This window comes from Solanum pennellii, chromosome 9 (genome assembly GCF_001406875.1).
Source record: "Solanum pennellii chromosome 9, SPENNV200".
NCBI lineage: Eukaryota > Viridiplantae > Streptophyta > Magnoliopsida > Solanales > Solanaceae > Solanum > Solanum pennellii.
Genome location: NC_028645.1, coordinates 76,125,192 through 76,150,764, shown reverse-complemented (window position 1 = coordinate 76,150,764; position 25,573 = coordinate 76,125,192). Strand labels below are relative to the sequence as shown.

The following is a 25,573-nucleotide window of genomic DNA, read 5'->3' as shown; positions in this document are numbered from 1 at the left end:
CCACCCCCCACCCCACACACACACAAAAAAAAAGTCAAACACCTTAAATCTCTCTCTATATAAATATATACTTTTGACTTTTCAAAAGCTTAGCTAAACAGACTATTTGCTACATTCAAGTAGAAATTGAATTAAATTACTGACGAATTTTTATCATCAATTACAGAGAAGTAGTGGGAAGATATGTTGCGGAAATAAGGAAGCTGAGTTTGACAATTTTGGAGCTAATAGGGCAAGGATTAGGAATTGAATCAGGCTACTTTGATGAACAAAGCCAAGTTCAATTATTGTCAGCAAATAATTATCCACCATGTCCAGATCCAAGCTTGACTTTAGGCATACCAAAACATCTTGATCCAAGCCTCATAACAATAATATATCAAGGCAATGTGAGTGGACTTCAAGTTTTGGTTGATGAAAAATGGATGTGTGTTGAGGCTGTGCCTAATGCTTTTGTTGTCAACATAGGCAATCAATTAGAGGTATGTACCAATTACTTATTATATATATGCATATAAAACTTTAATTTGTTAATCGCGGTTAAATTTAACATTATTTGATGTAATTTTAATGAATGAAATAGATAATCAGCAATGGGATGTTAAGAAGTGTGATGCATAGAGCAGTAACTAATTCAAAGGAAGAAAGAACATCAATAGCCCTATTTGTGAATCCAACTCCAAACAGCATTGTTGAGCCAGCAAAAGTCTTGTTGAATGAATCTAATCCACCTCTCTACAAATCGATTCTCTACAAAGATTTTATCAATGCTTCCAAAGCTTTTGGTGCTCATACTGATGTCATACAAAATGATGCGTAATCCAAGGCGCGTTTGGATATGATTTCAAATGTGTGATTTGAAATCAGGTTGATTTGAAGTTTGGATGTCTTTAAGTTATATTTTTAGTTTGCGAAAACTATCAAAAACTTTTATTCCAACTCTTTATTGTGTATAAATAATCCCTTCATGTTGTTGGAAGAATAATTTTTCAGTATCTTTAAATGAATTATTGTTTTTTTAATATCTAAATTTACATTTGTGATATTTGATACTATTTTAATCTTCGTTAGATTATTTTTTTCATACAAGTGTTTTTGAATAAGGTATTTGCTATAAGATTTCCAATACATGTTGTGCATAAGTCTTTTTTTAAAAAAAAAAAATTAGTGGGTTTTTTATATATAAAATATGCGTATGAGTTAAATTTGAAATTTCAAAAATATACTCTTTAAAGAATTTGATATTTAAAGTTGAAACATTTTTTTGTAGATTTAATCAACAAATGCGGAGTTCAGAATTATAGGATCCACTTTAGAAGTGACTTCTACTATTTTTTACCTCAATTAATAATAACTCGCTATTAAAAATTTACTATTTTCTACTAAAAACATGTTTACTAGCTATTAATTACATAAATATTCTGATTAAATCAGTGAGAAAAGAAAAAATAGTACTGCTTTTATAGGAAAAATTAGAAAACTTCCTAGAAGTGAGTACAAACTAAAATTATATTTTTATAACATAAATTTTTCATTGATTCGCGGTGTGAAAACCGTTACTCTCGTCCTTTCTATTTTGCTCCCTCAGATTCACTTAAAGCAGTATTGGTGAAAGCCATCAACTCTCACCTAAGTACAAGGTTAGTCACTTAGAGCAATATAGTTAAGTAATTATACTAGGAGTATATGTAGTTTTTCCTAAGAAATATAATGTTCAAATGTCTACTACTTACAACTTGTACTTGAATAATATGACTATTGGTATGAAAGAGAAAAATTATTAGTTAAATAATATAATTTTGATTATAGTTAAATAATAATTGTATGTGACAATTGACAAATATTATTTCAAGTGGTCTACATATAAAATAATGTCGCCATCATTGAAGGATATATTTAATCATAATCTTAAGTTGAATTGCTAAAATCACTATAGAGATTTTTAGAATCAATAACGATCCAATCCATTTTTTTTGTCATCTTATCGATCAAATCTAAAGAATGGATCGGGTTTGATATCTATTAATTCGATCAAATAAATTAAATATTTTTTCGAAATTATTTCTTTTCAAAGAAACTCCATAGCCGGCTACAATTTTTTTTTTAAAAAAAAAAAACGCAAGTTGTTTCATGTCAAAGAAATTCAAGTTGGAGTGATAACGTGAGATGTAACTAAGAAAATAATTTTTGCAATAAAATAGTCATGTGAGTTATGGGCTAATTGATTAATTAAAAGTATATAATGTCTCTTTCTTTTAATTAATCAATAAAGAAACTATTTGCATAAGTAGCAAGCACATGTACTTTAATTATTATAAATTATAGCATAAGATACACTATCCATGTTTAAATTTGCTTGAATTGAAGAAGATTTGAGGACAATTATGGAGAAACATAACACAAAATGGTTCAATGTTGAATGTGTGCCTCAATGCTTTACATTTTCTCATGAAGAAAGACCAGGTGATGCTCATATACCAATATGCACCAAAATCCCAATTATTGATGTTGGAAAATCACAAAAAAATGAAACAATAAAGCAACTCTTGCAAGCTGGTCAAGAATTTGGGTTTTTCCAGGTATGTATAGATCAACTTTTCTTTAGTAAGAATATTATTAGTATTTTAAACGATTCGATTTGATGTAAATCTTTGACCTGGATTCGGGGGAGAATGATTTTGTAGTTCACTTAAAATTTTATTATAGTTTTACGGCCTTTTCATAATAGGTCTTTATTTTTATACATAACAAATCTGAACAGATCATTTTCTTCTATTTAATTTGTAAGTGGCGTGGAAATTTCATTTCCTCTATTATATGTTAGATGTAAATAAATTTTATAATATGTGTATCTTGTATATATCTTGATCTCTAGACTCAAAAAATTCTAGGTGATCATAGTCAAATAAGTTCATTTGAATTTAGTAACTTTACTTTAGACCTTGATTAATTATATGTTAAAAAGTTTTACTTGATGTGAACAAATTACAAATAATTATAGGTTATCTGAATCTACTAAATTGTATATGATCATGTGATAATAGAATTTCAAACTGTTATGCGGAATTCGAGATAATACGAGAAAATATAAACGCGAAAAACAAGACAACAGATTTACGTGGTTCACCAATAAATTGGCTACGTCCACGGGAAGAGGGAGAGCAGTTTTATTAAGGAGAGGCAATAACAGAATTACAGAATAGGGTTTGCCATAGCGTCTATATATAGTGCTAAGCTACGCCCTAACAGGCTTGGGCCCAACATACAGAATTGACAGATAATTAAGGGCCCAATACAATAACATTGTATACCGTCGGGCCGGGGGCGTCTCCGCCCCCCCGGACCCCCAGGCCAGGGGGCGCGTCGCCCCCCTGGACCCCCCGACTCGCTGACCGGGCAGCGAGACCCCCGTCCTTTCTGTTTGTAACGGGTCCGATTCAAGGCATTCAACAAATCTCCACCTTGACTTGAATTCTCCGAACAGATTCTTCAGACGCACTATGATAGTGCCAGGCCTCCCCCTCTTCCTCAGAGTTGCCCCGCAGGGCAATTAACAGCTTCTGATGTTGAGCAAGTCCAAACAGTGTTGAAACTTGCTCTGTGGAACCGGCTTTGTGAACATATCAGCAGGATTATCAGCAGTTCCTACTTTCTTCACCTTGATTCTCTTCTCACTTCTCAGAAAATGATACCTTACGTCAATATGCTTGGTTCTCTCATGATGGACTTGATCCTTGGCTAGACAAATTGCGCTCAAACTGTCACAATACACCGTAGCCTGATCATGATGCAGACCAAGATCACTAACCAGCCCTTTCAGCCAAATCCCTTCTTTTGCAGCCTCTGTCAAGGCCATGTACTCCGCTTCCGTAGTAGACAAAGTCACTGTAGGTTGCAAAGTTGCCTTCCAACTGACGACAGATCCTCCAAGGGTAAACACATAGCCAGTCATCGATCTTCTTGTGTCAACATCTCCAGCATAGTCAGAATCAGAATAGCCAGTAACCAAGCACTGAGTATCACCTCCATAAATGAGACCAACGTCAGATGTACCTCTAAGGTACCGGAAAATTCTCTTCACAGCCTGCCAATGTTCTCTCCCTGGTTGTCCCATGAATCTGCTCACTACACTGACTGCATGTGCTAAATCTGGCCTTGTACAGACCATAGCATACATCAAACTTCCTACGGCACTGGCATAAGGGACTCGTGACATATACTCCTTCTCTTCTTCTGACTGTGGAGCGAACATGGCAGTGAGATGGATATTGGCAGCACTGGGGGTATCAATAGGCTTAGATGAAGACATGCCAAACCTCGCCAAGACCTTCTGAATGTAGCTTCTCTGTGACAAGAAAAGTTTCCTTCTCTCTCTGTCTCTAATGATCTCCATCCCTAGAATCTTCCGAGCGGCTCCCAAATCCTTCATCTCAAACTCAGCACTAAGTAAACCCTTCAGCTTCTGAATGTCATACTTCTTCTTTGCAGCTATCAGCATATCATCTACATAAAGCACCAGATAGATGAATGAATCATCCTTGAGCCTATTGTAGTAGACACAACAATCATATGAGCTCCGAGTATATCCCAACTTCACCATATAGCTGTCAAACCTTTTGTACCACTGCCTTGGAGACTGCTTAAGTCCATATAAGGACTTCTTCAACTTGCAGACGTGATTTTCCTTCCCTGGAACTTGGAAACCATCCGGCTGAGTCATGTATATCTCTTCCTCCAACTCTCCATGTAGAAACGCTGTCTTCACATCAAGTTGTTCAAGCTCCAGATTCTGATGTGTAACAATCGCTAGTAACACTCGGATGGAAGTATGTCTGACCACTGGTGAGAAGATCTCATTGTAGTCCACTCCCTCTCTTTGGTTGAAACCTCTGGCAACAACCCTGGCTTTATACTTGACTCCTTCTGCTGGTGATATCCCTTCCTTCTTCTTGAAAACCCATTTGCAAGTAATAATCTTTCTCCCCGAAGGCTGTATGACCAGATCCCATGTCTGATTCTTGTGTAGGGACTCCATCTCATCTCCCATAGCGGCAAACCATTTTTCAGAATCAGAACTTAAAATGGCTTCTTTGTAAGTAGACGGCTCAGATGTATCTACCTCTTCAGCAACCTGCAGTGCATAACCCACCATGTCCTCAAAACCATACCTCGTAGGTGGCCGAACTCCAACCCTCCTTGGCCGATCTTGAGCTATACTCCGATGGATATCTGATGGCATAGATTCTGGAATATCAGTTTCTGTCTGTGGCTCTTGATCCTCCTCTTCAGGTTCTTTCAAATCGCTCTCGTTCTGAATGACTTGAAACTCCACCTGTTTATCAAGACTCCCAGTTTCTGACGTAGTTGTAGGCTTCACAATGGTTCTAAGCAGAGAACTTTCATCAAAGACAACGTTCCTGCTCATAATAACCCTCTTTTCTGCTGGAGACCAGATTCTGAAACCTTTCACTCCATCTCCGTAGCCCACAAATACTCCCTTTTTAGCTCTTGGTTCTAACTTACCTTCACTGACGTGATAGTAAGCCGTACAACCAAAAGCTTTCAGATTTGAATAATCAGCAACTTTTCCTGACCACATCTCCATAGGTGTTTTGCACTGTATGCCTGTATGTGGTCCGCGGTTAATCAAGTAGCAAGCTGTACTAACCGCTTCTGCCCAGAATCTTCTATCTAGCCCAGCATTAGAGAGCATGCACCTTGCTCTCTCCAGAAGTGTTTGATTCATCCGCTCAGCTACACCGTTCTGCTGTGGTGTATTTCTGACTGTACGATGTCGAGCAATCCCTTCATCCTTACAGAATTGATCAAATTCAGACCAGCAGAATTCCAGCCCATTATCAGTTCGCAACCTCTTGATCTTCTTCCCTGTTTGATTTTCCATCAAAATTTTCCACTCCTTGAACTTCTGGAAAGCTTCACTTTTATGCTTCATCATGTACACCCAAGTCATCCTTGAGTAGTCATCAATCATGGACACAAAAAATCTGCAGCCTCCCAAAGACTCAACACGGCATGGACCCCAGCAATCAGAATGGATATAATCAAGAGTGCCTTTTGTTCTGTGAATGGCCTTTGGAAACTTGTTGCGATGTAGTTTTCCAAAGACACAATGTTCACAAAACTCTAGGCTTTTAACCTTATGACCAGCAAGAAGATCCTCCTTTGACAGAATTTGCATCCCTCTTTCACCCATATGACCAAGTCTCATGTGCCATAACTTAGTCATATCCTCCTGGTGAACTTCTGACGATGCAACATGGGCTGAACCTGTAACCGTGGAACCTTGTAGAAAATACAAAGTACCACGCATGACACCTTTCAGAATCAGATTTGAACCCTTCCAGACCCGCAAGACTCCATCTTTTCCCGACCAGCTGAATCCCTTGCTGTCCAAAGAACTGAGAGATATCAGATTTTTCGTCATCAATGGAACGTGCCTGACCTCGTTCAATGTGCAGAAGCTACCGTCATGTGTCCTTATCTTGATCGAGCCTGTCCCAACCACCTTGCAGACAGAACTGTTGGCCATCGAGATGCTGCCTCCGTCTATCTGCTCATAAGTCGTGAACCACTCTCTCCTAGGACAGATGTGATAGGATGCCCCAGAATCGAGAACCCACACATCTGAATGATGAGTGTGCTCATCCGCAACTAGGGCAATGTCTTCTTCAGAATTGGTGTCTTCTTCAGCAACAGCAGCAGAAACTGATTGTTTTTCCGATTGCTTCTTCTTCTTCGGACAATCAAATTTCCAATGTCCCTTCTCCTTGCAGTAATTACAAACATCATCTGGCTTTGCACCCTTCGACATCGGCTTATTTTTCTTTCCGCCGTTTTTCCTTCCCTTTCCGCTACTGGTGAACAGACCGGAAGGCTGTATGTCCGTACTTGTGCCGTTAGCCTTATGCCGTAATTCCCTGCTATGAAGGGCCGATCTGACTTCTTCCAGCGACACAGTATCTTTCCCAACAATGAACGATTGAACAAAATTCTCAAACGACATTGGGAGAGATACTAACAGAATTAGGGCAGCATCTTCATCCTCGATCTTCACATCGATATTACGCAATTCTAATAACAAAGTATTCAATTGCTCTAAATGTTCCCTGAGTTGTGTACCTTCAGCCATTCGTAAACCGAATAGACGTTGTTTCAGAAGCAGCTTGTTGGTTAGAGATTTTGTCATGTACAAACTCTCCAGCTTCAACCACAGACCAGCAGCAGTCTCTTCATCCGAGACTTCCGTGATGACGTCATCCGCGAGACACAGCATGATCGTCGAATGCGCCTTTTCCTCCAGAATCGCCATCTCAGGAGTAACGACGGCGTTCTTGTCTTTCGACAACGGCGCCCAGAAACCTTGCTGTTTCAACAAAGCCCGCATCTTGATCTGCCATAAACTGAAACTGTTCCTCCCTGTGAATTTGTCGATTTTCACGTTCAAAGCAGACATCTCGAATTCTCCAAGAACACCGATTAACCGAGAGGCTCTGATACCAATTTGTTATGCGGAATTCGAGATAATACGAGAAAATATAAACGCGAAAAACAAGACAACAGATTTACGTGGTTCACCAATAAATTGGCTACGTCCACGGGGAAGAGGGAGAGCAGTTTTATTATGGAGAGGCAAGAACAGAATTACAGAATAGGGTTTGCCATAGCGTCTATATATAGTGCTAAGCTACGCCCTAACAGGCTTGGGCCCAACATACAGAATTAACAGATAATTAAGGGCCCAATACAATAACATGGTATACCGTCGGGCCGGGGGCGTCTCCGCCCCCCCGGACCCCCAGGCCAGGGGGCGCGTCGCCCCCCTGGACCCCCCGACTCGCTAACCGGGCAGCGAGACCCCCGTCCTTTCTGTTTGTAACGGGTCCGATTCAAGGCATTCAACACAAACTCGAATCCATAATATTCAAATCCTGAAATCTGTTTCTGTAGGTGATCAACCATGGAATCTCAGAGAACGTGGCGACTGAAGCATTATCTACCTTTGAAGAGTTTTTCAACAACATAACTGATGAAGATAAAGTGAATGTAGCAAGCAGAAAAGGATGGATGTTCACAGGGAGTGAGGAAGAAGTTAAAAATGGTGTTCATTTATGGAGGGATAATATAAAACACCCTTGTCACCCTCTTGACAAATGCATGCAAAGTTGGCCAGATAAACCAGCTAGCTACAGGTAATTAATAAACAGTAATAATACATCAAAAATATCATTAGCGACAATTAATTCTTAATTGCCGCTCAATATGTATTTTTAGTGGCAATTAGCACTCTTGATATATGTCCCTAAAACCTTTAGCGACATTAGTTCTAATGACACTTAACTAATCCCTGTAAAGACATTAATACTCTATTAATGTCATTGTTTTTGTTTTAGTGTAATAGTTGTTCAACCACTTTTCATCCAATTTTGGTGGATCAAGCAGTATTTTTTTGGGCTAAAATTTCAAATCTTGTTACTTTTTGAAAAGTAATCGGTTGTGTTTAGCTAATCAATTTTAAAGTACTTTTGATAATATTAGAGCAACAATTTGTGCTTGACTATAAGGTAGTCTTTAGAAGCTTGGCTAAACAGACTACGTGCTACAATAATCTATTAGAAATTGAATTAAATTACTGACAAATTTTTATCATCAATTACAGAAAAGTCGTGGGAAGATATGTTGCGGAAATAAGGAAGCTGAGTTTGACAATTTTGGAGCTAATTGGGCAAGGATTAGGAATTGAATCAGGCTACTTTGATGAACAAAGCCAAGTTCAATTATTGTCAGCAAATAATTATCCACCATGTCCAGATCCAAGCTTGACTTTAGGCATACTAAAACATCTTGATCCAAGCCTCATAACAATAATATATCAAGGCAATGTAAATGGACTTCAAGTTTTGGTAGATGAAAAGTGGATGTGTGTTGAGGCTGTGCCTAATGCTTTTGTTGTAAACATAGGCAATCAATTAGAGGTATGTACCTATCATATACTTTTTAAATTGATAATATAAGTTATGTGTATATACATAAGATTATAATAATTACAATATCATTCATTTTTATTTAGATTAATAGATAAACATATATATCTTTTAACTTGATTTTACCAGACAACTATATCTTTCAACTTTGAGTGTACACAAGTAGCCATTTAAATTTGCAAAAAATTGAACAACTAGATACTTTCATCCAAGGTGGCGTCCTACATGACAATTTTGTGTTCTATGTAGCGTCGTACGTGTATTATTTCACATAGGACATTGTGTATACTTGTTCAATTTTAGACAAGTTTATGTGTTTACTTATGCACACCCAAAATTTGAGGACATAGATGACAGTTGAAGCTAAGTTATATATATTTATGAACACTTCACATTATACACATGTGTACATGATTTCTCCCACATAATTTTTATATTTTTTTGATGTAATTTTAATGAATGAAATAGATTATCAGCAATGGGATGCTAAGAAGTGTGGAGCATAGAGCAGTAACAAATTCAAAGGAAGCAAGAACATCAATAGCCCTATTTGTGAATCCAACTCCAAACAGCATTGTTGAGCCAGCAAAAGTCTTGTTGAATGAATCTAATCCACCTCTCTACAAATCCATTCTCTACAAAGATTTTATCAATACTTCCAAAGCTTTTGGTGCTCATACTGATGTCATACAAAATGACGCGTAATCCAAGGCGCGTTTAGATATGATTTCAAATGTATAATTTGATCATATTAGGTTGATTTGAAGTTGGAATTTTATATGGACATGCAATTTGAATCTCTTAAGTTGTATTAATTTTAGAAGACTATCAAAAGATTATTTCTACTCTTACACAATCTTATCAAATGAGCAAATAAACATATGTTCGTTTTATAATGAATATTTGTGAGTAGATGTTGTTACAAAGTCACATATATACAATTTTGTATGGAATAATTATTGGTTCAATATATCAACAGTAATTGGCTCTTCTTTGATAAATAAATATGGATCAACATATCTTAATTGTCTAATCATTTTGTATATCAAGTGTTTTTATTCCTTGTGTATATTTTGTGTCAATATATTTGAGTGTAACTGCAACTGACTATAGATTTGTATCAATGTTTTTAACTTTATTAGTCTTTATTATACATTTATATTATGTGTTGTATACTTTTTTAGAATATAATTGATACAATATTGTATCTCTCCCTCATTTAATCATACTGAGTGTGAGTATGAAAATCAAAGAGGAAGAAGAGAGATCTAGTCCACCATCTCTTGTTTGATACTATCTCTAGCCTATATTTGACATAATATAAATAAACACACACAAAGTAATATATATATTTGTTTTGCAATCTGAATTATTAGGCGGGAAATACGGGGTGGGGGTCGGGGTGGGGAATTCATATGAAATTCTAACTATAGCTATGAATTGTAATTCAATGTGTAATAAATTGAATACAGATCCCCTGTTTGTCAAATTATGTAATTCTTAAAAATGTGGTCTACAACAATATACAAAACATACATCCGGTGTATAATAATATACAAAACATTCATGTATCCTTTTACAACAATATTTAAGAATTTGATATACAATATAATACACTCAATATACCACGATATTTAAAAATTTGATATATATAATACACTCAATATACCACGATATTTTAAAATTTGATATACAATATAATATACCCAATATACCACGATATTTAAAAATTTGATATACAATATTATACCCCCAATATACAAATAAAAAATTATGTTAACCAAAACGTAAAAAAAAAAACTACCTGATATCTTCTCATTTGAAGCAATTAGACTTGAGGAGTGAAAACTAAATATATAAAAAGATTAACAATAATCAATTGCTACAATTAAATAAAAAGCATGTTCAAATATAATTATAAAATTTTGAAACACATTTTCATATACAACAAATAATTAGTTTATGTTCAAAGATATGCATTATCATAGAATTTTCATAACTATTATTCTTTGACAATAATTTCTTGAATATGTATGTAACATATCGGTAAAGAGAAGTAGACTACAACAAATAATGTGTAAAACTTCAGACTATAACAATGGTCTTAGTGAAAGCAATAATAATAATAATAATAATAATAATAATAAAGTAATGTCTCATTTTTCCAATATCTAAACTTTAATTTAGTCTGCATTCACAGGTTCAAACTTGATCCAATCATCTTGAACTCGACAAACAATTTATCATATGATGATCCAAATTAATAATAAAAATCTTTAAAATATAATTTAAATCTTGAATTCACTTCGCATCTCGATTATTTTGCTATTCACTTATTAGTCGGAAGTGTGGAGATTGAAGCCCAAGTGTTAATGAGGTCACCCACGCCTAGAGTTGCATGGACCATTTGGTCGGTATTGATGTTGATATTAGGGTCCATTTCTCTTTTTCACTTCAAATTAGGAATCGTGCAACATACTTCAAGTACTACTTTTTGTGTCTTGTGAATCATTATAGGATTAGGCACCCATATTTTCTACATTTATGACTCATCCCATTCCCCTATCTACACTAGAAAATAATGTGACATTTTAATGTTTTTTATACTTCCATACCATTGTTTTTTTCCCACAAATATTTAAGTTTCAATCTACTTTGTGTTATATTTGACTAGTTGTTTACTATTCTATTTTGGAATGTTAATAAGACGCTAATTAATTTTGTCCAACAATAGTTGTTCATTATTGATTTTGTACATTTCTGAAGAAACTATAAATAGAAGAGTAATTTTATGACTCTCTCTGTCCCAATTTATATGACACGTTTTATTTTTTTGAGAGTCAGACAATTAAAGTTTGACCGGTATAATTGATAATTCAAAATGTTTAAAGATCTATGAAAAATTTACGGTCAAAGATAGACTTGTTTGAATCGTGAAATCCGAAAGGTGACATATAAAAATGGGACGGAGGGAGTATATCACTCTTTGCATATAATAAATACAATGTCTTGAAAAATGTGTAATTGGTAACGACTACAGTGAATGATAAGGGTAAGTTAGAAACTAAACATATAACTATCCATTAATTTCATAAAGTAAAGTAGTATTGTTGAACGTTCCAAAAATAATATAATGGACAACTGTTATCGCACAAAAGGAATATTAATTTTCTATATGAACTTTTAGAATAACATATAATTTGAGTCACGGGAGTAACAATTTAAACCCAGGGCTTGTCACTGTATAAATCGATTTCTTGAAATTCACAGAGGGAAAAGGACTCCACAGGACTAGAGATGCATGTTTTAAGAAAAGAAAAATTAGCAGTTTTAACTATGTTAAGAGTGACACATAAAAATAAAAAAATATTTTTAAAATAATGAACAAGTAAACGCGGAGGAAATAAAATGCCAAAAAAGAAATGGAGCAGAGGCCAAGTGGAAATGTGAAGTCTGTTTCATACTCTTTTATTAGTTTAATAATATAGTCAACTTGCATTTTTTGTTCACTCCATCTCCCAACTACATGTCTCAGCATTTTCAAACACTTTATGTTATATTTTTATCAATCTTGAACATCAATTATTACACATAATTAATTGCATGTGTTCCTCAAAACTCTCCACACTTCATTCAATGCCCTTATTTCTTTATTCATATTTGACTTTCCAAGTTTTCTCCTCTTTCATAAAAACTAATAACATTCACTCGTCTAATTTCCAGCTTGGATCTCATTCAATTCATAAAACGCATACAATTTCAATTAATCATAGGTCGTCATATTCTTTATTCGTTACCGTAGTGATGGATGCAGCAGCATCGCATAAACATATGTTCATTCAGTTTCTTGTTTCATTCAAAAACCAGCAGAAAAACAATACGAGTGTAACACACTTAACTCCAATGGGTGCAGTTTCTGAAAACGGCTTCCCTATAATTGGTGTTGCGATGTTAGGAATCATGGCTATAGGGTTCTTGCTGGTGAGTTACTACATCTTTGTTACAAAATGCTGCATCAACTGGCAACAATTTGACCCATTAAGACGCTTCTTCAATACGCGTCCACGCCAATATGAAGAGACTTATACACCATCAAGAGAAAGCAGAGGACTTGATGAATTGGTAATAAGAGAAATTCCAACTTATCCATACAGCAGAAACAGAGTTGGTGAAACAAGTTTTAGAAGATGTGTTGTTTGTTTGAATGAATTTAAAGAAGATGAAATGCTTAGACTTCTTCCAAAATGTAGCCATGCTTTCCATTTAGACTGCATTGATATTTGGCTTCAAAACAATGCTAGTTGTCCTCTTTGTAGAAGTAGCATTTCAGGTACAGCAACTAAACATCCAATCGATATGATTATCGCGCCAAATTCATCACCTCAAGATCCTCATATTCCACTTCTGAGAAGAAGAAGCGAGGAGGATTTCCTAGTGATTGAATTGAGTGGTGAACTTGGAACAGAGGCAGAGGCGCAAAACTCTGTTAGTGACTTTGAACAGAGGATTGATAAGTTGGATAAAGGACAAACAAGGAAGTATTCAATGATGGGAGATGAATGTATAAATGTAAGAGATAAAGATGCTCTGTTTTCAGTTGAGCCAATAAGGAGATCGTTTTCAATGGATTCAGCAGCAGATCGACATGTTTATTTATCAGTGCAACAGATGATACGTCATAATAGGCAGATGATCAGTGAGGTCAGAAACAATGGTGAAAGCAGTAGTAGATCGATTCGAAAATCCATCTTTTCTTTTGGACATAGAAGATCTAAGACATCAGTTTTACCTTTTGAATCTTAAAAAAATTTGATCTTTGAATTTGTTTTTTTGTTTGTTTGTTCATTCTTTATTGCAACTTTACACAAATATTAACATGGTTTTAGACTTAGGTATAGATTCAATATTTGATAGTATACCTACTGTAACTGACTGTCACGTCCACAAAGTTCAAAATTTTCTTTTACCTTATGATAAATTTGTTATTTTAATACAAGAATAGGATAGGATAGAATATAGAAGATATATGAAACATAGAATCATTGTAAAGTCACAATGGTATGGCAAGGTAGCAAAAATATTTTTATTTATATTTTGTACTAGTTATGATTTTTCATGAGTGATGATGTATTGTGTGAGAGAATCAGAAGGAATGGCTAAGAAATGAGATAAGGGTCCAATCATGGCAAGGAGCCCTTCGGGGACTCTCATAAAATTAGAACGATACAGAAAAGAAAGCAATGAATATTTCTCCGGAGTTAATAATAATATTACAAAATATTGCATTTTTATATTTATTGAGAGTAAATATTTACATAATGTTAGCACAATTGTCACTACATGAATTGGTCAAACTTGAAGAGCATAGTACATTTTTCTAGGCAGAAACTCATGTGAAGCTGTCTTTAATATTATAATTATAAATAAATTTAATATTGACGATGAAAAAATATTTATTACTGGCATTTCAATTAATTATGTTGACTAATCTAACTATTCTTAAAGTTATTTAGCTAAACAACTCTATGTAAAAAGGCCTTACTTTGATGATTAGGGAGTATTTTGTTTTTTAAATCTGTGTGAACGCACTAATAAAGTATTAATTAACAAAATAAGTCAAACATCAAGATTCACAATATACGAAAAGAGTAAAGTAATCTCAAAATCTCTTTCTACAGTACAATATTTTTTTATGCAAGATTCTGCGTGTTGCAAATATTTATGTCACAAATTGCAGAGACAATAAACGAAAATGTAGCATGGCAAATTCCTTGTTTCCATGCCATGTGAGGGGAAAAAAAATCAACGATATGAATACTCAATTGTCTGTGTCGTTTCATCCAAGCTCATCTTTCTTCGTCTAATATTAGCAACACCAAAAAGGATACAAAAACTTTGCTATTAAAACGACTATTCAAACACATCAAAGTGGTTTTCAGAACCAAACCATGACAGAGACCTCAATGTAGATGAAAGTCGCAGACTGAATCATCTCGTAGCTTTGATATCCTTAGCGAAACTTTATAAGAATAGGTTCCAGTGAAGATGATACATCAAACTAACAAAAGGCATAGTTTTATTCCTAAAAAGGGAAAGAACAGATTAATAAACTTACGGAGAACATCATTGATTCAGCATTTTAGTTGCATTTCTTTGCCTTTCAATGGCAGAAACTACAACTTGTTCACTAGAACTAGCCAAAGGCAAGGCCTTCATCATGTTCCCATCGGATACACCAGAAGCTTTCTTCTTCAGTTGTTCAAGAAGTCGATGAGCTTCTTTAAGTTCATCTACTGCGCTTGGACCATGGCCTTCCCAAGCCTCAATTGCTTTCTCCTGGAAGTTTATAGCAAGCTGATAGCTGAAAAATACGAGGTAACATGTTAAGACATATTTTTCACGCTCAACTAAGAACATCATAAAACTGAATAAACCGTTCAATCGTACTTCTCTAAAGATAAAGGACTTCTAGTTTCAAGCCTCTTTAGGAGCTTGATAAAGGTATAAATAAGGAAACTAACTAGCAACGGTCATTTACACTTACTTCTCAACAAATATGATTTCTATAACTAAGGTTTTAGGATAACATAATGCAGGTTTAGGTAATTATGCGGTTGAATATGGAAGCATATTTTACAACTGAACCTCTGGAAGCATAATTGGTCCTGACGCTCCTGAAGTTGCGTGAATAATCACAGGACCCATTTTTTACAGGATACTCAAATTGCATTTCCCAGAGCCTTCTCCAGATTTTGTCTATTTGCTTGTGACAATTTTATTTTTTTAAAAATAACAGTCTGTGAAACATTATGATGACAATTAATCTTGTCCTCAAATTTAGAAGTGTACAGAGAATACGCTATGTTGCACATCAAGTTTCCACCTAAGAGTCTAAGACAGATGCAATAGCAGAAAGCACGGAGAAGAATGACAACTATGAATCTAGCCAACAGAATTAATTATAAAGCAATATTACAAAGAAAGTCAATATCAGGATCTATCTGTCAATATGTCATCCAATGTTGTTTATGAGCGCATAGTGGCTCCTCAAAGCCATTATCTAACTCCAGAAAATTTAAAAAACATAAGTAACTTGATGTTTAAACTTCTTGTGTAATGGTGATTGAAGAGCTGCAATCCTTGCACAAACTAATAATCTAATGTACGACAAAAGCTAAGGAATAAAGAAAGATGCTTTTGTGTTGTAATTCAGTAACAAGTTGCAATAATTTAGCGCAAGGAGGACCAGTGACCCCAAATGGTATTGAGTGGGACGGTTGACTCCAATTAAACTACTAAAGTCTTAATGCCAATTTACTACAGATGGAAATACGTCTACTTTGATACCAGTAGGAAAAGCTCAAAACACAGGTGGCAATGATTGGTGCAGCCTATCAACACCAATTAGATGTTGGATGTCATTAAATAATACTCAAGGAATACTTTTGAATAAACTTCCTCCGCTGATCAAATTTCCTGGACAGAAAAGGTTTTGTTTGAATTTCCATTTTTCTCTAGTTTATTTTTCCTTTGCAGGCGTATAGACCTCTATTGACAAAAAAGAGAAATCCAAATGTAGGGAAAATCAAAAAGGCATTTACATGCATAACATCATCTTTTTTTAAACTACATGCATAACATCTTTCTTCAATCAAAGTAACTTATATAACATAGTTTGTTTATCTAACCAATACATGGGTATCCTTTATGTAGTAGACAAATATAAATAACTTCAACCTGATGTTAGTCTATTGTCCTAAGATCAATCAGTAAATAATCATGTATGCATTCCGGTTCAATCAGAATTATTTCATTCCAATAATAGTACAGGATTGGTTAGGAAAACTAGGAGTTCCCTAAAAGACTAAAACCGGAGGCTCTTTAGTTTATGCTGCTAAGGCTCTTACTATCTATCGGCAGAAGTGAAAAAATTACAACACTTAAGGGTCATTTTGATTTCATTTGAGGATTTGGGTTACATATAAATGTTAGAAAGAGGTCTTTGTTTAAAACGAACCAGTTAAGAAACAAACAGGAATTAGCACACTTTGGGTTGTAGGGTAGAAGAAATACCAAAAGTATGCTTGGACCTTCCTTTGGGAGGAAAATATCAGGTGGAACCTCATATGCAAGGTGTGAATGTGATTGAAAAGTTTGAAAAGAGACTTTCAAATTAAGGAAATAATATGAATCCATAGCAATCATGCTAGTCCTAATATTATCTTGGATAGCATTTATACATTTATAGTGACCATGTTCCATATGTCTGCATATGGTGAGAAACATTGAACAGAATAAGGAGCAGTTTCCTAAGGGAAGGAAATTCTGATCCACTCGGTGAAACTATCTAACGTAACAGCAACCAAAAAAGAGGGGAACTTAGAAGTAATTTTTTTTTTAAAAAAAAAAACTAGAGTCTTCGGAACAAATGTATGTTGTTCAAATGGTTATGAAGATTCAGTAGAGAAGAAGCCTTCTGGAGAAAGGTACTCAGTGCAAAATATAGGATGCACAGCCCTTGGTGTACCGGGGCAATAACCCTAACATATTGCATTTCTCTATGGAAGAGCATAAGGAGCTTATGGCATGAATTTCAAACACTAGTAAAACTGAAGGTTGCTAATAAAAAGAAGATCAAATGTGGATGAAAACATGGTTAGAAGAAGTCCATCAAGGAAGCATCTCCTGACCAGTATTGCATTGCGATGGAGCAAAAAATTCTCCTGAAGGCTGACGATTAAATGACAGGTGAACTATAATCCTGAATGAAATTATCAGGATCTGATTATAAAAAGAGTGGCCCAAAATGCCAAACCATCTGGAGAATGCCCCAAGCCTAGGCTCACAAGATTCACTTACATGGAAAGCAGGTAAGAGCAGCTCATTATCGGTTAAGTCTTGTTATAACCTGCTGTTACAAATGCCAGAAGAAGCAACTAGCCCTGAAAGGTTGTGGAAGAACAAGACACCCCTAAAGGTAATGTGCTCCACATGGATAGTTGCACAAAGCCTGCTTCACCCTAAAGAAAAAGGTGTGGAGGGGATACATATCTTGTTGCAGAGGCTACCTGTGTAATAGTGCAGAAGAAGACTCGGAACATCTATTTCCTCACTGTACCCATGCCCATCTATGGAGAATGCTTTGAAGGATGTTGGGAGTTAGATGGACGATACCAGCAAAGTAAGGGATGTAATCAGTTGCTGGAGAGGAAGAGTACTGCAAAGCAACTGACGACAATATGGAACAGCATACTGCCTACCCCTGTGTATTATGTGGACAATACGAAAGGAAAGAAGTTCCAGATTATTGAAAGGATTACTGAAATTCATTGTATAATATTTACTTGTCCCAAATTTTCTTCTTTGTTGGTGTAAGATGAAAGATGTACATCATGTTGACACACCTTTTAATCTGTTTGACACTCCGTTTTACTTCAAGACTCCATATATTTTGAGTAGGAGACTAAGTCATACATCATGTACAGTTTTTTCCAGCACTCTCTTGGTGCTGTTAATCAGAAGGAAAAGAAAAACCATTTCCTCAGCCTCAAATGTTATTGCTGAGTTTAAGTCCTTATCCTTATCTACTAATTCAAATTATTCACCACTAAGGTGCATATGTCTTGTATTTTGATACCGGTAGTGTCAGGCCCAACTTCCTACCTTGAGTCCTTGATATTCCATTCGGGTATTACATATAGCTATTGAAAACTCTATCCACCAACATTTAAGCAAATGGTAAGAAATCACCTAATTCTTTTGACCTCTATTCGGATTTGAACCCTTGTCTCCATTGATTTTTATTCCAACTTCTTCGACCACTAAGTGCACCTTTGGGTGCAAATTTCTACGAATGTAAAGTTGTCTACTTACTGCTTAGATAGACAAGCTTTTGAGTTTGTTAGATCTACTATGGTTCATATGTGCGAATCAAGCTCGGACAACTAATTGTTCAATTAAAGCTTCTCAATATTCCTATGTCAAGTCACTTGTCAAGATGGATAAGTTCACACTTTGGTGTTTTTTCCATCTACTATCCTTCTTAACATATCTCAATCTGATAAAATATTCGGAATTCATACCAACCATGAATGAACATCTGGATAATTGGTCAAATCTATAGGCAGTAAGCTGTCTCAACATGATCAAACTGAGGAGATGTTCTGTCACTGTCACAGCATAGCAGCAGACAAATATCCTCTACGAAGAAAAGAGACTCCAAAAGTTGGTATTGATATACTTCCAACGTGGCAGAATATGAGGCAGTGCATACACCCAGTCCATACTACATTTATATAAGTGGAACACTAGTTTTCAACAACACGTTTGAGAACACAAGGGAACATATAGAGCATGCAGAAGCTTGGCATATGAAATAAAATGTCAGATAAACAACAGATACTGAAGGCTACTGAGTATCTATTCCCTTGACATATTAATAAGATTTATATGAGGAATACATGGACACAAATATTAACCATATAAGATACACATTAACAAATTCAAGAGGCGAGATGAAATAAGAACGGCAGTAAGGTAATTTAAAGAATCAACTTAACAAGTTAAACTTCTTGTTGCATGGACACATTTAAACGTACACGATACAGGGTGTGCAAGTATTGGATATGAATATGTGCAGTTTGTGCTAATTTTTACTGTATCTGTCATGACGTACCTATACCTGCCTCGCAGGCCCACTTTATCCGGTACATTAAAGACAAATGAAGGATTCATACAACACATATTTTAATTGCTCATATTGTGTACTTGGTAAAGGTATATGCATTCAAAGAGAAAAATGCACACTCACAAGTGCCAATATAACTTAAAGAAAAGATTGAACTTGTTACCTCCCCATGGCAGCATATGCTTTTGAAAGGTTTTGGCATGCTTCAATTGTATCTGTATGATGAGGACCAAGAGAAACATCCATGATATCCTTTGCATATGCAAAAACCTGGGCAGCAGATTGTGGTCTATCTAATTCCAAATATGCTGCACCCAAATTATTGTATACATAACCAACAGCATAATGTTTTGATCCAAAGCTTTCTTTCAACCTCTCCGCTGCATCCTCCAAGAAAGGAATAGCATGCTGCACTCCACCAGTTAAGAGAAGTAACCAGCCAACTCGTGCTGAAACACTTCCAACTGAATGTTGTTCCTGAGGTAGTTTTTCAAGCATTGCCAGTGTTCTCTTTAATAGTAATATAGCAGCTTCAAACTTATCCATTGTCTCATACAGCATAGAAATTTCCATGTATGCCTCCGAAACTTCAACAGGGGAGGTTTTTTCTTTCTTTCCTAGAATTCCAGATGCAATTTCAAGGCACTTCTCTGCATCCGTGAACTTCTCCTGATTGCATAATGCTTTTGCCATGGAGATAAAGACCATAGCTCTATCCTCACTCTCTCTTCCAGTCTGCTGAACAATAACTTTCAAAGTATTAATGGCCTCATCATATCTCCCCAAGGCTATTTGCATGTTGGCTGCATCAATCTCCGCACGAAGCAAATCAGTATCAAGACCCCAGTTTTTCAAAACTTTCTGTGATAATTGATTTTGTTCCAATGCCTTCTCATGTTCTTCTAATCCAGTATAAATAACTCCTAGAAGCCTCCGATCATGTGCAACCTCTACAGAGTTTTGCCCTAGTTGTGCCTTGTGTATGTCCAATGCCTTCAAACAAAACGGTAGAGCCTCTTTAAAATGCAATATGGCAACATATGCCTCCGCAACATCCCTATTAGCTTTTCCAAGTTCTATACTATCTCTTTCCAGAGTCATCTCTTTCAACTCCAAAGACTTCCTAAGATTAGCAAGGGCCTCTTCTCTCCTCCCCATAGCCGTTTTCGTATTACACAATTCAAGCTGAACAGCATGAAGAATAGGCCTAACATCCTCAACACTACAAGAACCATCCTTAACTAATTTATCCAGAACCCTATTAGCCCTATTAAGATACCCCAAACTATCATTAAATCTTTTCAAACTATAACAAGTAGAACCCAACAATTGCAAAGTCATGGCAAGAGGCAAAGACAATTTATCATCTCTATCCAATACATTTAAAGCCCTATTAGCAAAAGACAGAGCCTTTTCAGGATCCTCACCTTCTTGGTCAAGTTTGAGACCTATTCTTAAACATGGCAAACCAAGTTCCCTTTCATCAAAACTTACCTCCATTTCTTGAAAAACCTGAAGCATTTCTTGAATAGTCTTTGCTGACTCAAAAGCCTCTTCAAGTTGTGATCTTTCTTTAATCTTTCTCTGTCTTGAAGACAACTGAGATGGGTTTTGCTCCACAAGTGTGTTGAAACTTTGGGATTGCTGGATTTTGAAATTGGATAAATGTAAAAATTGAGTCTTGCTGCAAGATTTGAGATGGGTATTTGATAATTGAGGGGAAATTTGTTGATTTCCATTGATGGGGTTGGTGCTGGTGGTAGGGAGAGAAGAAAAGTGGGAGATTAAGTCTTTAGAAATGAGAGAGAATGAAGTTTTGGTGTACTCCTGGAGATGTGGAACAGCAAAAGATGAAACTTTTCTCATGGTAATAATCTTCAAGATTGGAACCTCGTATTTTGTTTCTGTTAAACCCTGCAAAAACCCTTGGCTCTAAGGTTGTTCAATCCCTCATCGCTTCATTTTTAATAAAGAAGATGTTTTCCCCTTTTTTTTCACTTGGCTAAAAAGTCAAAAATGTCCCTGGAAATAGAAGACAATTAGATTTATTGTTCAATTATGAAAAAAAAATCAAAGTAATATAATACTATATATTCGGGAGAAAGTAGTGATGATTGTTATGAATGTTGCCTTCGAAGATATAAAAAGGTCTTTGTCAATTTTTATTACCATAGTGTATCTCTTATTAGAGAGGCATGAAAAATGGAGATTTTGATAGTAGGATTCAGTTGATAGATGAGGAAGAGAATTTTGTCGTATTATTTTTATTTCGCATTAAAAATAAGATAACAATCTTGAAATAATTAAATTAACTCCGGGAGAACTAGCTTTTGAAAGGATTAATGAAAATTGGCATTTAGTCGGGGATCTTCTCTTATGGAACTGATCAACGGGGTTTGTTTAATTAGATTGATAATTCAATACATTGATCCACAATGCAAAATTGGATGTAGAACTTGTGTTTGATACAGTTGAACTATCAATTAACTAGACTTGAGTTTGCTAGCAAATTAAAGTAAGGCTAATGAGTATTAATTTTGTAAGATTTGGACCTAGAGTTCTTGTTAGAGTACTCGGGTCAGAGGTAGATTCAAGATTTATATTTAATAATGCGTTCAATTTTTGATAATTTTAGTATTATAGTATTCATTATACTGTTAAATTATGGGGTTCAAATCTAATATTTTTTGACATTCTAGTATGTTTTTACCTCTACATTTATAATTTATGTCGAAAGTTATGAATTTAGATGAACCTGTAGTTAAAGAGCTATATTTGCCCCTCATTGAGCTTTATATGTTTTTACCTTTATATTTATATTTTGTGTCGAAAGTTGTGAGTTAGATGCATCCATAGTCAAAAGGTTATATCCGCCCCTCCTTGAGCTTCATCAGTAGTCCTTGTACATGGATGAGCCTAGAGTCATTTCTTGGTAAGTTATGTATAAAATTTTTGCTATTTTCCTTGACAATAGCTTATAGAAAGAATGTACAAAATTAAAGACATAATAAGATCCTTTAATAAATTATCAATGTTCTCATCTTCATTTATAAAATACCACTCAAGTTAAAAGAAAGTATTTTTCTAGGTATAGCTTTGTTAGGAAGTTCCAATTGGTTGTCATTTTGCAGAATCTAAGTTCCTCTGTCTTGCATCGTTTTAACAAGGCTTTTCTTGAGTTTTTCACCCACATTTCCCATCTTAATCAAATCCATTTGGTGCCAAAGTAGATTGAATATGACCATATACACTCGGCATAGTCAGAATTTTCGTTATGGTTCAAAATATTAAAATAATAAACAGGCAAAGAAGTCAAAAGGGGACATTTATTGTATAATAATACATAACACATAATTTTAACCATAAATAAACAATATAATTTTTCATTGAAGGAGATTCAAATGAACCCCTTGATCTTACCTGGCTAATAATAAGTTAAATGGCTACTACAATGACCAATCATATGAGCTGGATGTTGGAATAAATCCATTTTTTAAAGCACAAGAGAAGATTTTTGGACAGAGGTTAATTATAGTGACATCAAATTTGGATATAAGAGTGATTATATATGTAGAGATACAAAGAGATTGAGAAGTGAATTAGAGATGAGGCAAAGGGATTTACAAGAGTTTAGGACACCTCAACATCCATGTTTAGGTAGAAATAATTGGGGTGGTGCTTCTCCTTTATTGGCAAGAAATGTACCTAAAGAGTCTCTTGAGCAAAGGTATGTTAGGTTGAATACTATAAGGACTAGAGATGAAGTTTTTTTGGAGCTGGAAAATGACAAGTTCTTAAACATGTTGAATGCTGAGGCCTCGAAATACGAGTCCCCCCTCGTTCGTAGAGGTAAGTTTTGGAAGCTAATATGGCGACCACGACACAAGTTGAATATAGTACGACCATCATCTTCTAGCTCGAGCTCGTCTCTAGGTAATAGTTCCAAGAAAAAGAAAGTATTTAAAAGATTAGACCCAAAGAATAGATGGCCTAATGGCTGGTGTTAATATATGGTGAACTACTTACTTGTTGCTTTCATATTGAATAATAACACTCTTTTTGTCATTGTTATGGCTTTTGTTTGTTTTTTTAACCTTTGTTAGGCTAAGGAGTGTCACGTTACACTGCTTCGATTGAGGCACAATCAATGGACACCAAAAAATTGTATGATCAATCTTAGTTTTCCTTCATTTGAGTATCACTTGTAAGCGAGCAACAAATTAAGGAAAAAGTTCATTGAAACTTGGAAGTCTATGAAGATAAGTTTGATTAGATTTATTAATATAAAGTAGGGATCAGATGTAAATAGGCAGGACAAGACCTACTAAGATTTAGATCTGCTTATCTTGACTTGTTTAGCATTTTTCAAAATATTTACTATGTTCTACATCGCCCGTTTATATTATCTTTTATTTCTCTTCCTTATTTTTTTTACTTTGTAGCGTGATTTTTTTAAGCCCTGTCTTATTTATATATTTTTTTGACAGTAAAGGTATTTTTAAATCAAAGTATTAACTGTAAGAGCATTTTTTTTAGGGAAAATTGTATATAATAGCAAACTAATAACCTAAAATAAATTGAGTAGCTAGGGTTTGATTTAATTGTGCTCCATAGCAAACGTTTGCAAAAAATTGTCAGGCGCCTCTCTCCCAAATATCTCGCTCGCCACTCTCCTCCAATCTCTCGCTCGCTTCCTCACTTTTTATACAAACACAAGTGTATAAAAATTATTTATAATTGTATAAAGCAGAGAAAATTGTATAAATACATATATTTTTGTTCCCCTCTTTCAGATCTCGCTCGCCACTCTCCAAATCTCGCTCGCCACCCTCGCCTTTCTCACTTATACAAACAGAAGCGAAATGTATAAATTGTGTTTCTGTTTGTATAAAGCGTGAGAAAATTGTATATACACATGCAAGTACATATATTTTCGTCCTATACACTTATAATTATACAATAAAAATACTCTCCTGCCTAGTTTCTTTTGTCTTTCTCTCTTTCTCGTTTTATACAATTTTCAAATTGTATCTAATTTCTTTCTTTCTCGTGTTATACAATTCGATTCAATTGTATATTCCTTGTGAAGTATCTTTTTCTTTCTCTCTTTCTCATTTTATACAAATTTAAATTGTATATAATCGTTCCATACACTTACAATAATACAATTCGTTTTATACACTTCGTTTTTATACAGTTCTCTACCCCAAGTGTCTTTCTCTTTCTTGTTTTATATACTTCGTTTTATACAATGTGCTTCAACTGTATATATATAGCGAATTATACATATATATGTTTGTTATGGAGCGCAATTATGCAAACTTTGCTATAGCATACAAATATGAATTTTTTATTTGTTATATGTGAAAATTACCTTTTTTTTTATCATGATATTAATAGATGATATTTTTGTTTAATTCCACATAGTTTAAAGACATTTTTTCCCCATATTTTTAATATAGAAAACTAAATATCCAAAAAACTAAAATCTCATATCATATAATTCATTAATAATTATTTTTTCGCGTAATTTATCTTCACCCTTAACAATAACAACATGAAAGAGATCTCATATTTTAAAACCAATGAATACGCTTAATTTAAACTAAATAATATGGCACCATACTAATTAAATTGTTTTAATCCAATAAAATTATTAAACATCTCAAAAAGTAAAACAAAAGAAGAAAGAAATTAAAGAAACACGTAGTATAGCTAGTTATAAATAAAAATGTAATTCAAAAGTGCATGTCATGATCAAAACTAAACATTGGTCCACATGTTGGTACTGTTCCTTTTCTAGGTTATCATTATAATAATTGTCACTTTGCTTATAAAGTAAAATTAAATTAAAATTAAAATCCTAATCAATCATAAGCTTTCT

General features: G+C 34.8%; 4 protein-coding genes across 4 annotated transcripts in view; 3 read left to right on the top strand and 1 right to left on the bottom strand.

Annotated features, from left to right (window-relative positions):
• LOC107030403 (hyoscyamine 6-dioxygenase-like) overlaps positions 1 to 985 on the top strand; it is a 2,476-nt gene extending 1,491 nt beyond the window's left edge. Inside the window, exons 3-4 of the mRNA XM_015231688.2 lie at positions 167 to 482; positions 584 to 985. Coding sequence (XP_015087174.1) covers positions 167 to 482; positions 584 to 820 — 553 coding nt within the window. The 3' untranslated portion in view covers positions 821 to 985. The remainder of the gene's footprint in view (positions 1 to 166; positions 483 to 583) is intronic.
• A 1,399-nt stretch (positions 986 to 2,384) lies between these two features.
• On the top strand, positions 2,385 to 9,707 carry LOC107030402 (hyoscyamine 6-dioxygenase-like). Its single transcript, XM_015231687.1, has 4 exons — positions 2,385 to 2,579; positions 7,969 to 8,210; positions 8,678 to 8,993; positions 9,471 to 9,707. The coding sequence occupies exons 1-4, from the start codon at positions 2,385 to 2,387 to the stop codon at positions 9,705 to 9,707; spliced, it is 990 nt and encodes a 329-aa protein (XP_015087173.1).
• Positions 9,708 to 12,494: 2,787 nt separating this feature from the next.
• LOC107030633 (RING-H2 finger protein ATL16-like) lies at positions 12,495 to 14,092 on the top strand. Its single transcript, XM_015231897.2, has one exon. It carries the CDS (start codon positions 12,606 to 12,608, stop codon positions 13,803 to 13,805), a length of 1,200 nt encoding a protein of 399 aa, XP_015087383.1. The 5' UTR covers positions 12,495 to 12,605; the 3' UTR covers positions 13,806 to 14,092.
• Positions 14,093 to 14,800: 708 nt separating this feature from the next.
• On the bottom strand, positions 14,801 to 21,652 carry LOC107029457 (protein KINESIN LIGHT CHAIN-RELATED 1). The gene is made up of 2 exons (XM_015230874.2): positions 19,853 to 21,652; positions 14,801 to 15,363 (listed from the first exon to the last, which is right to left on the bottom strand). The coding sequence occupies exons 1-2, from the start codon at positions 21,553 to 21,555 to the stop codon at positions 15,126 to 15,128; spliced, it is 1,941 nt and encodes a 646-aa protein (XP_015086360.1). The 5' UTR covers positions 21,556 to 21,652; the 3' UTR covers positions 14,801 to 15,125.
• Between the last annotated feature and the right edge of the window lie 3,921 nt (positions 21,653 to 25,573).

Coding starts and splice junctions, on each gene's coding strand:
- LOC107030402 (XM_015231687.1), top strand. CDS start 2,385: ATGGAGAAACATAACACAAAATGGTTCAATGTTGAATGTGTGCCTCAA. Junction 2,580..7,968: donor AAGAATTTGGGTTTTTCCAG/GTATGTATAGAT, acceptor CTGTTTCTGTAG/GTGATCAACCATGGAATCTC. Junction 8,211..8,677: donor GATAAACCAGCTAGCTACAG/GTAATTAATAAA, acceptor CATCAATTACAG/AAAAGTCGTGGGAAGATATG.
- LOC107030633 (XM_015231897.2), top strand. CDS start 12,606: ATGTGTTCCTCAAAACTCTCCACACTTCATTCAATGCCCTTATTTCTT.
- LOC107029457 (XM_015230874.2), bottom strand. CDS start 21,555: ATGAGAAAAGTTTCATCTTTTGCTGTTCCACATCTCCAGGAGTACACC. Junction 15,364..19,852: donor GCATATGCTGCCATGGGGAG/GTAACAAGTTCA, acceptor CGTATTTTTCAG/CTATCAGCTTGCTATAAACT.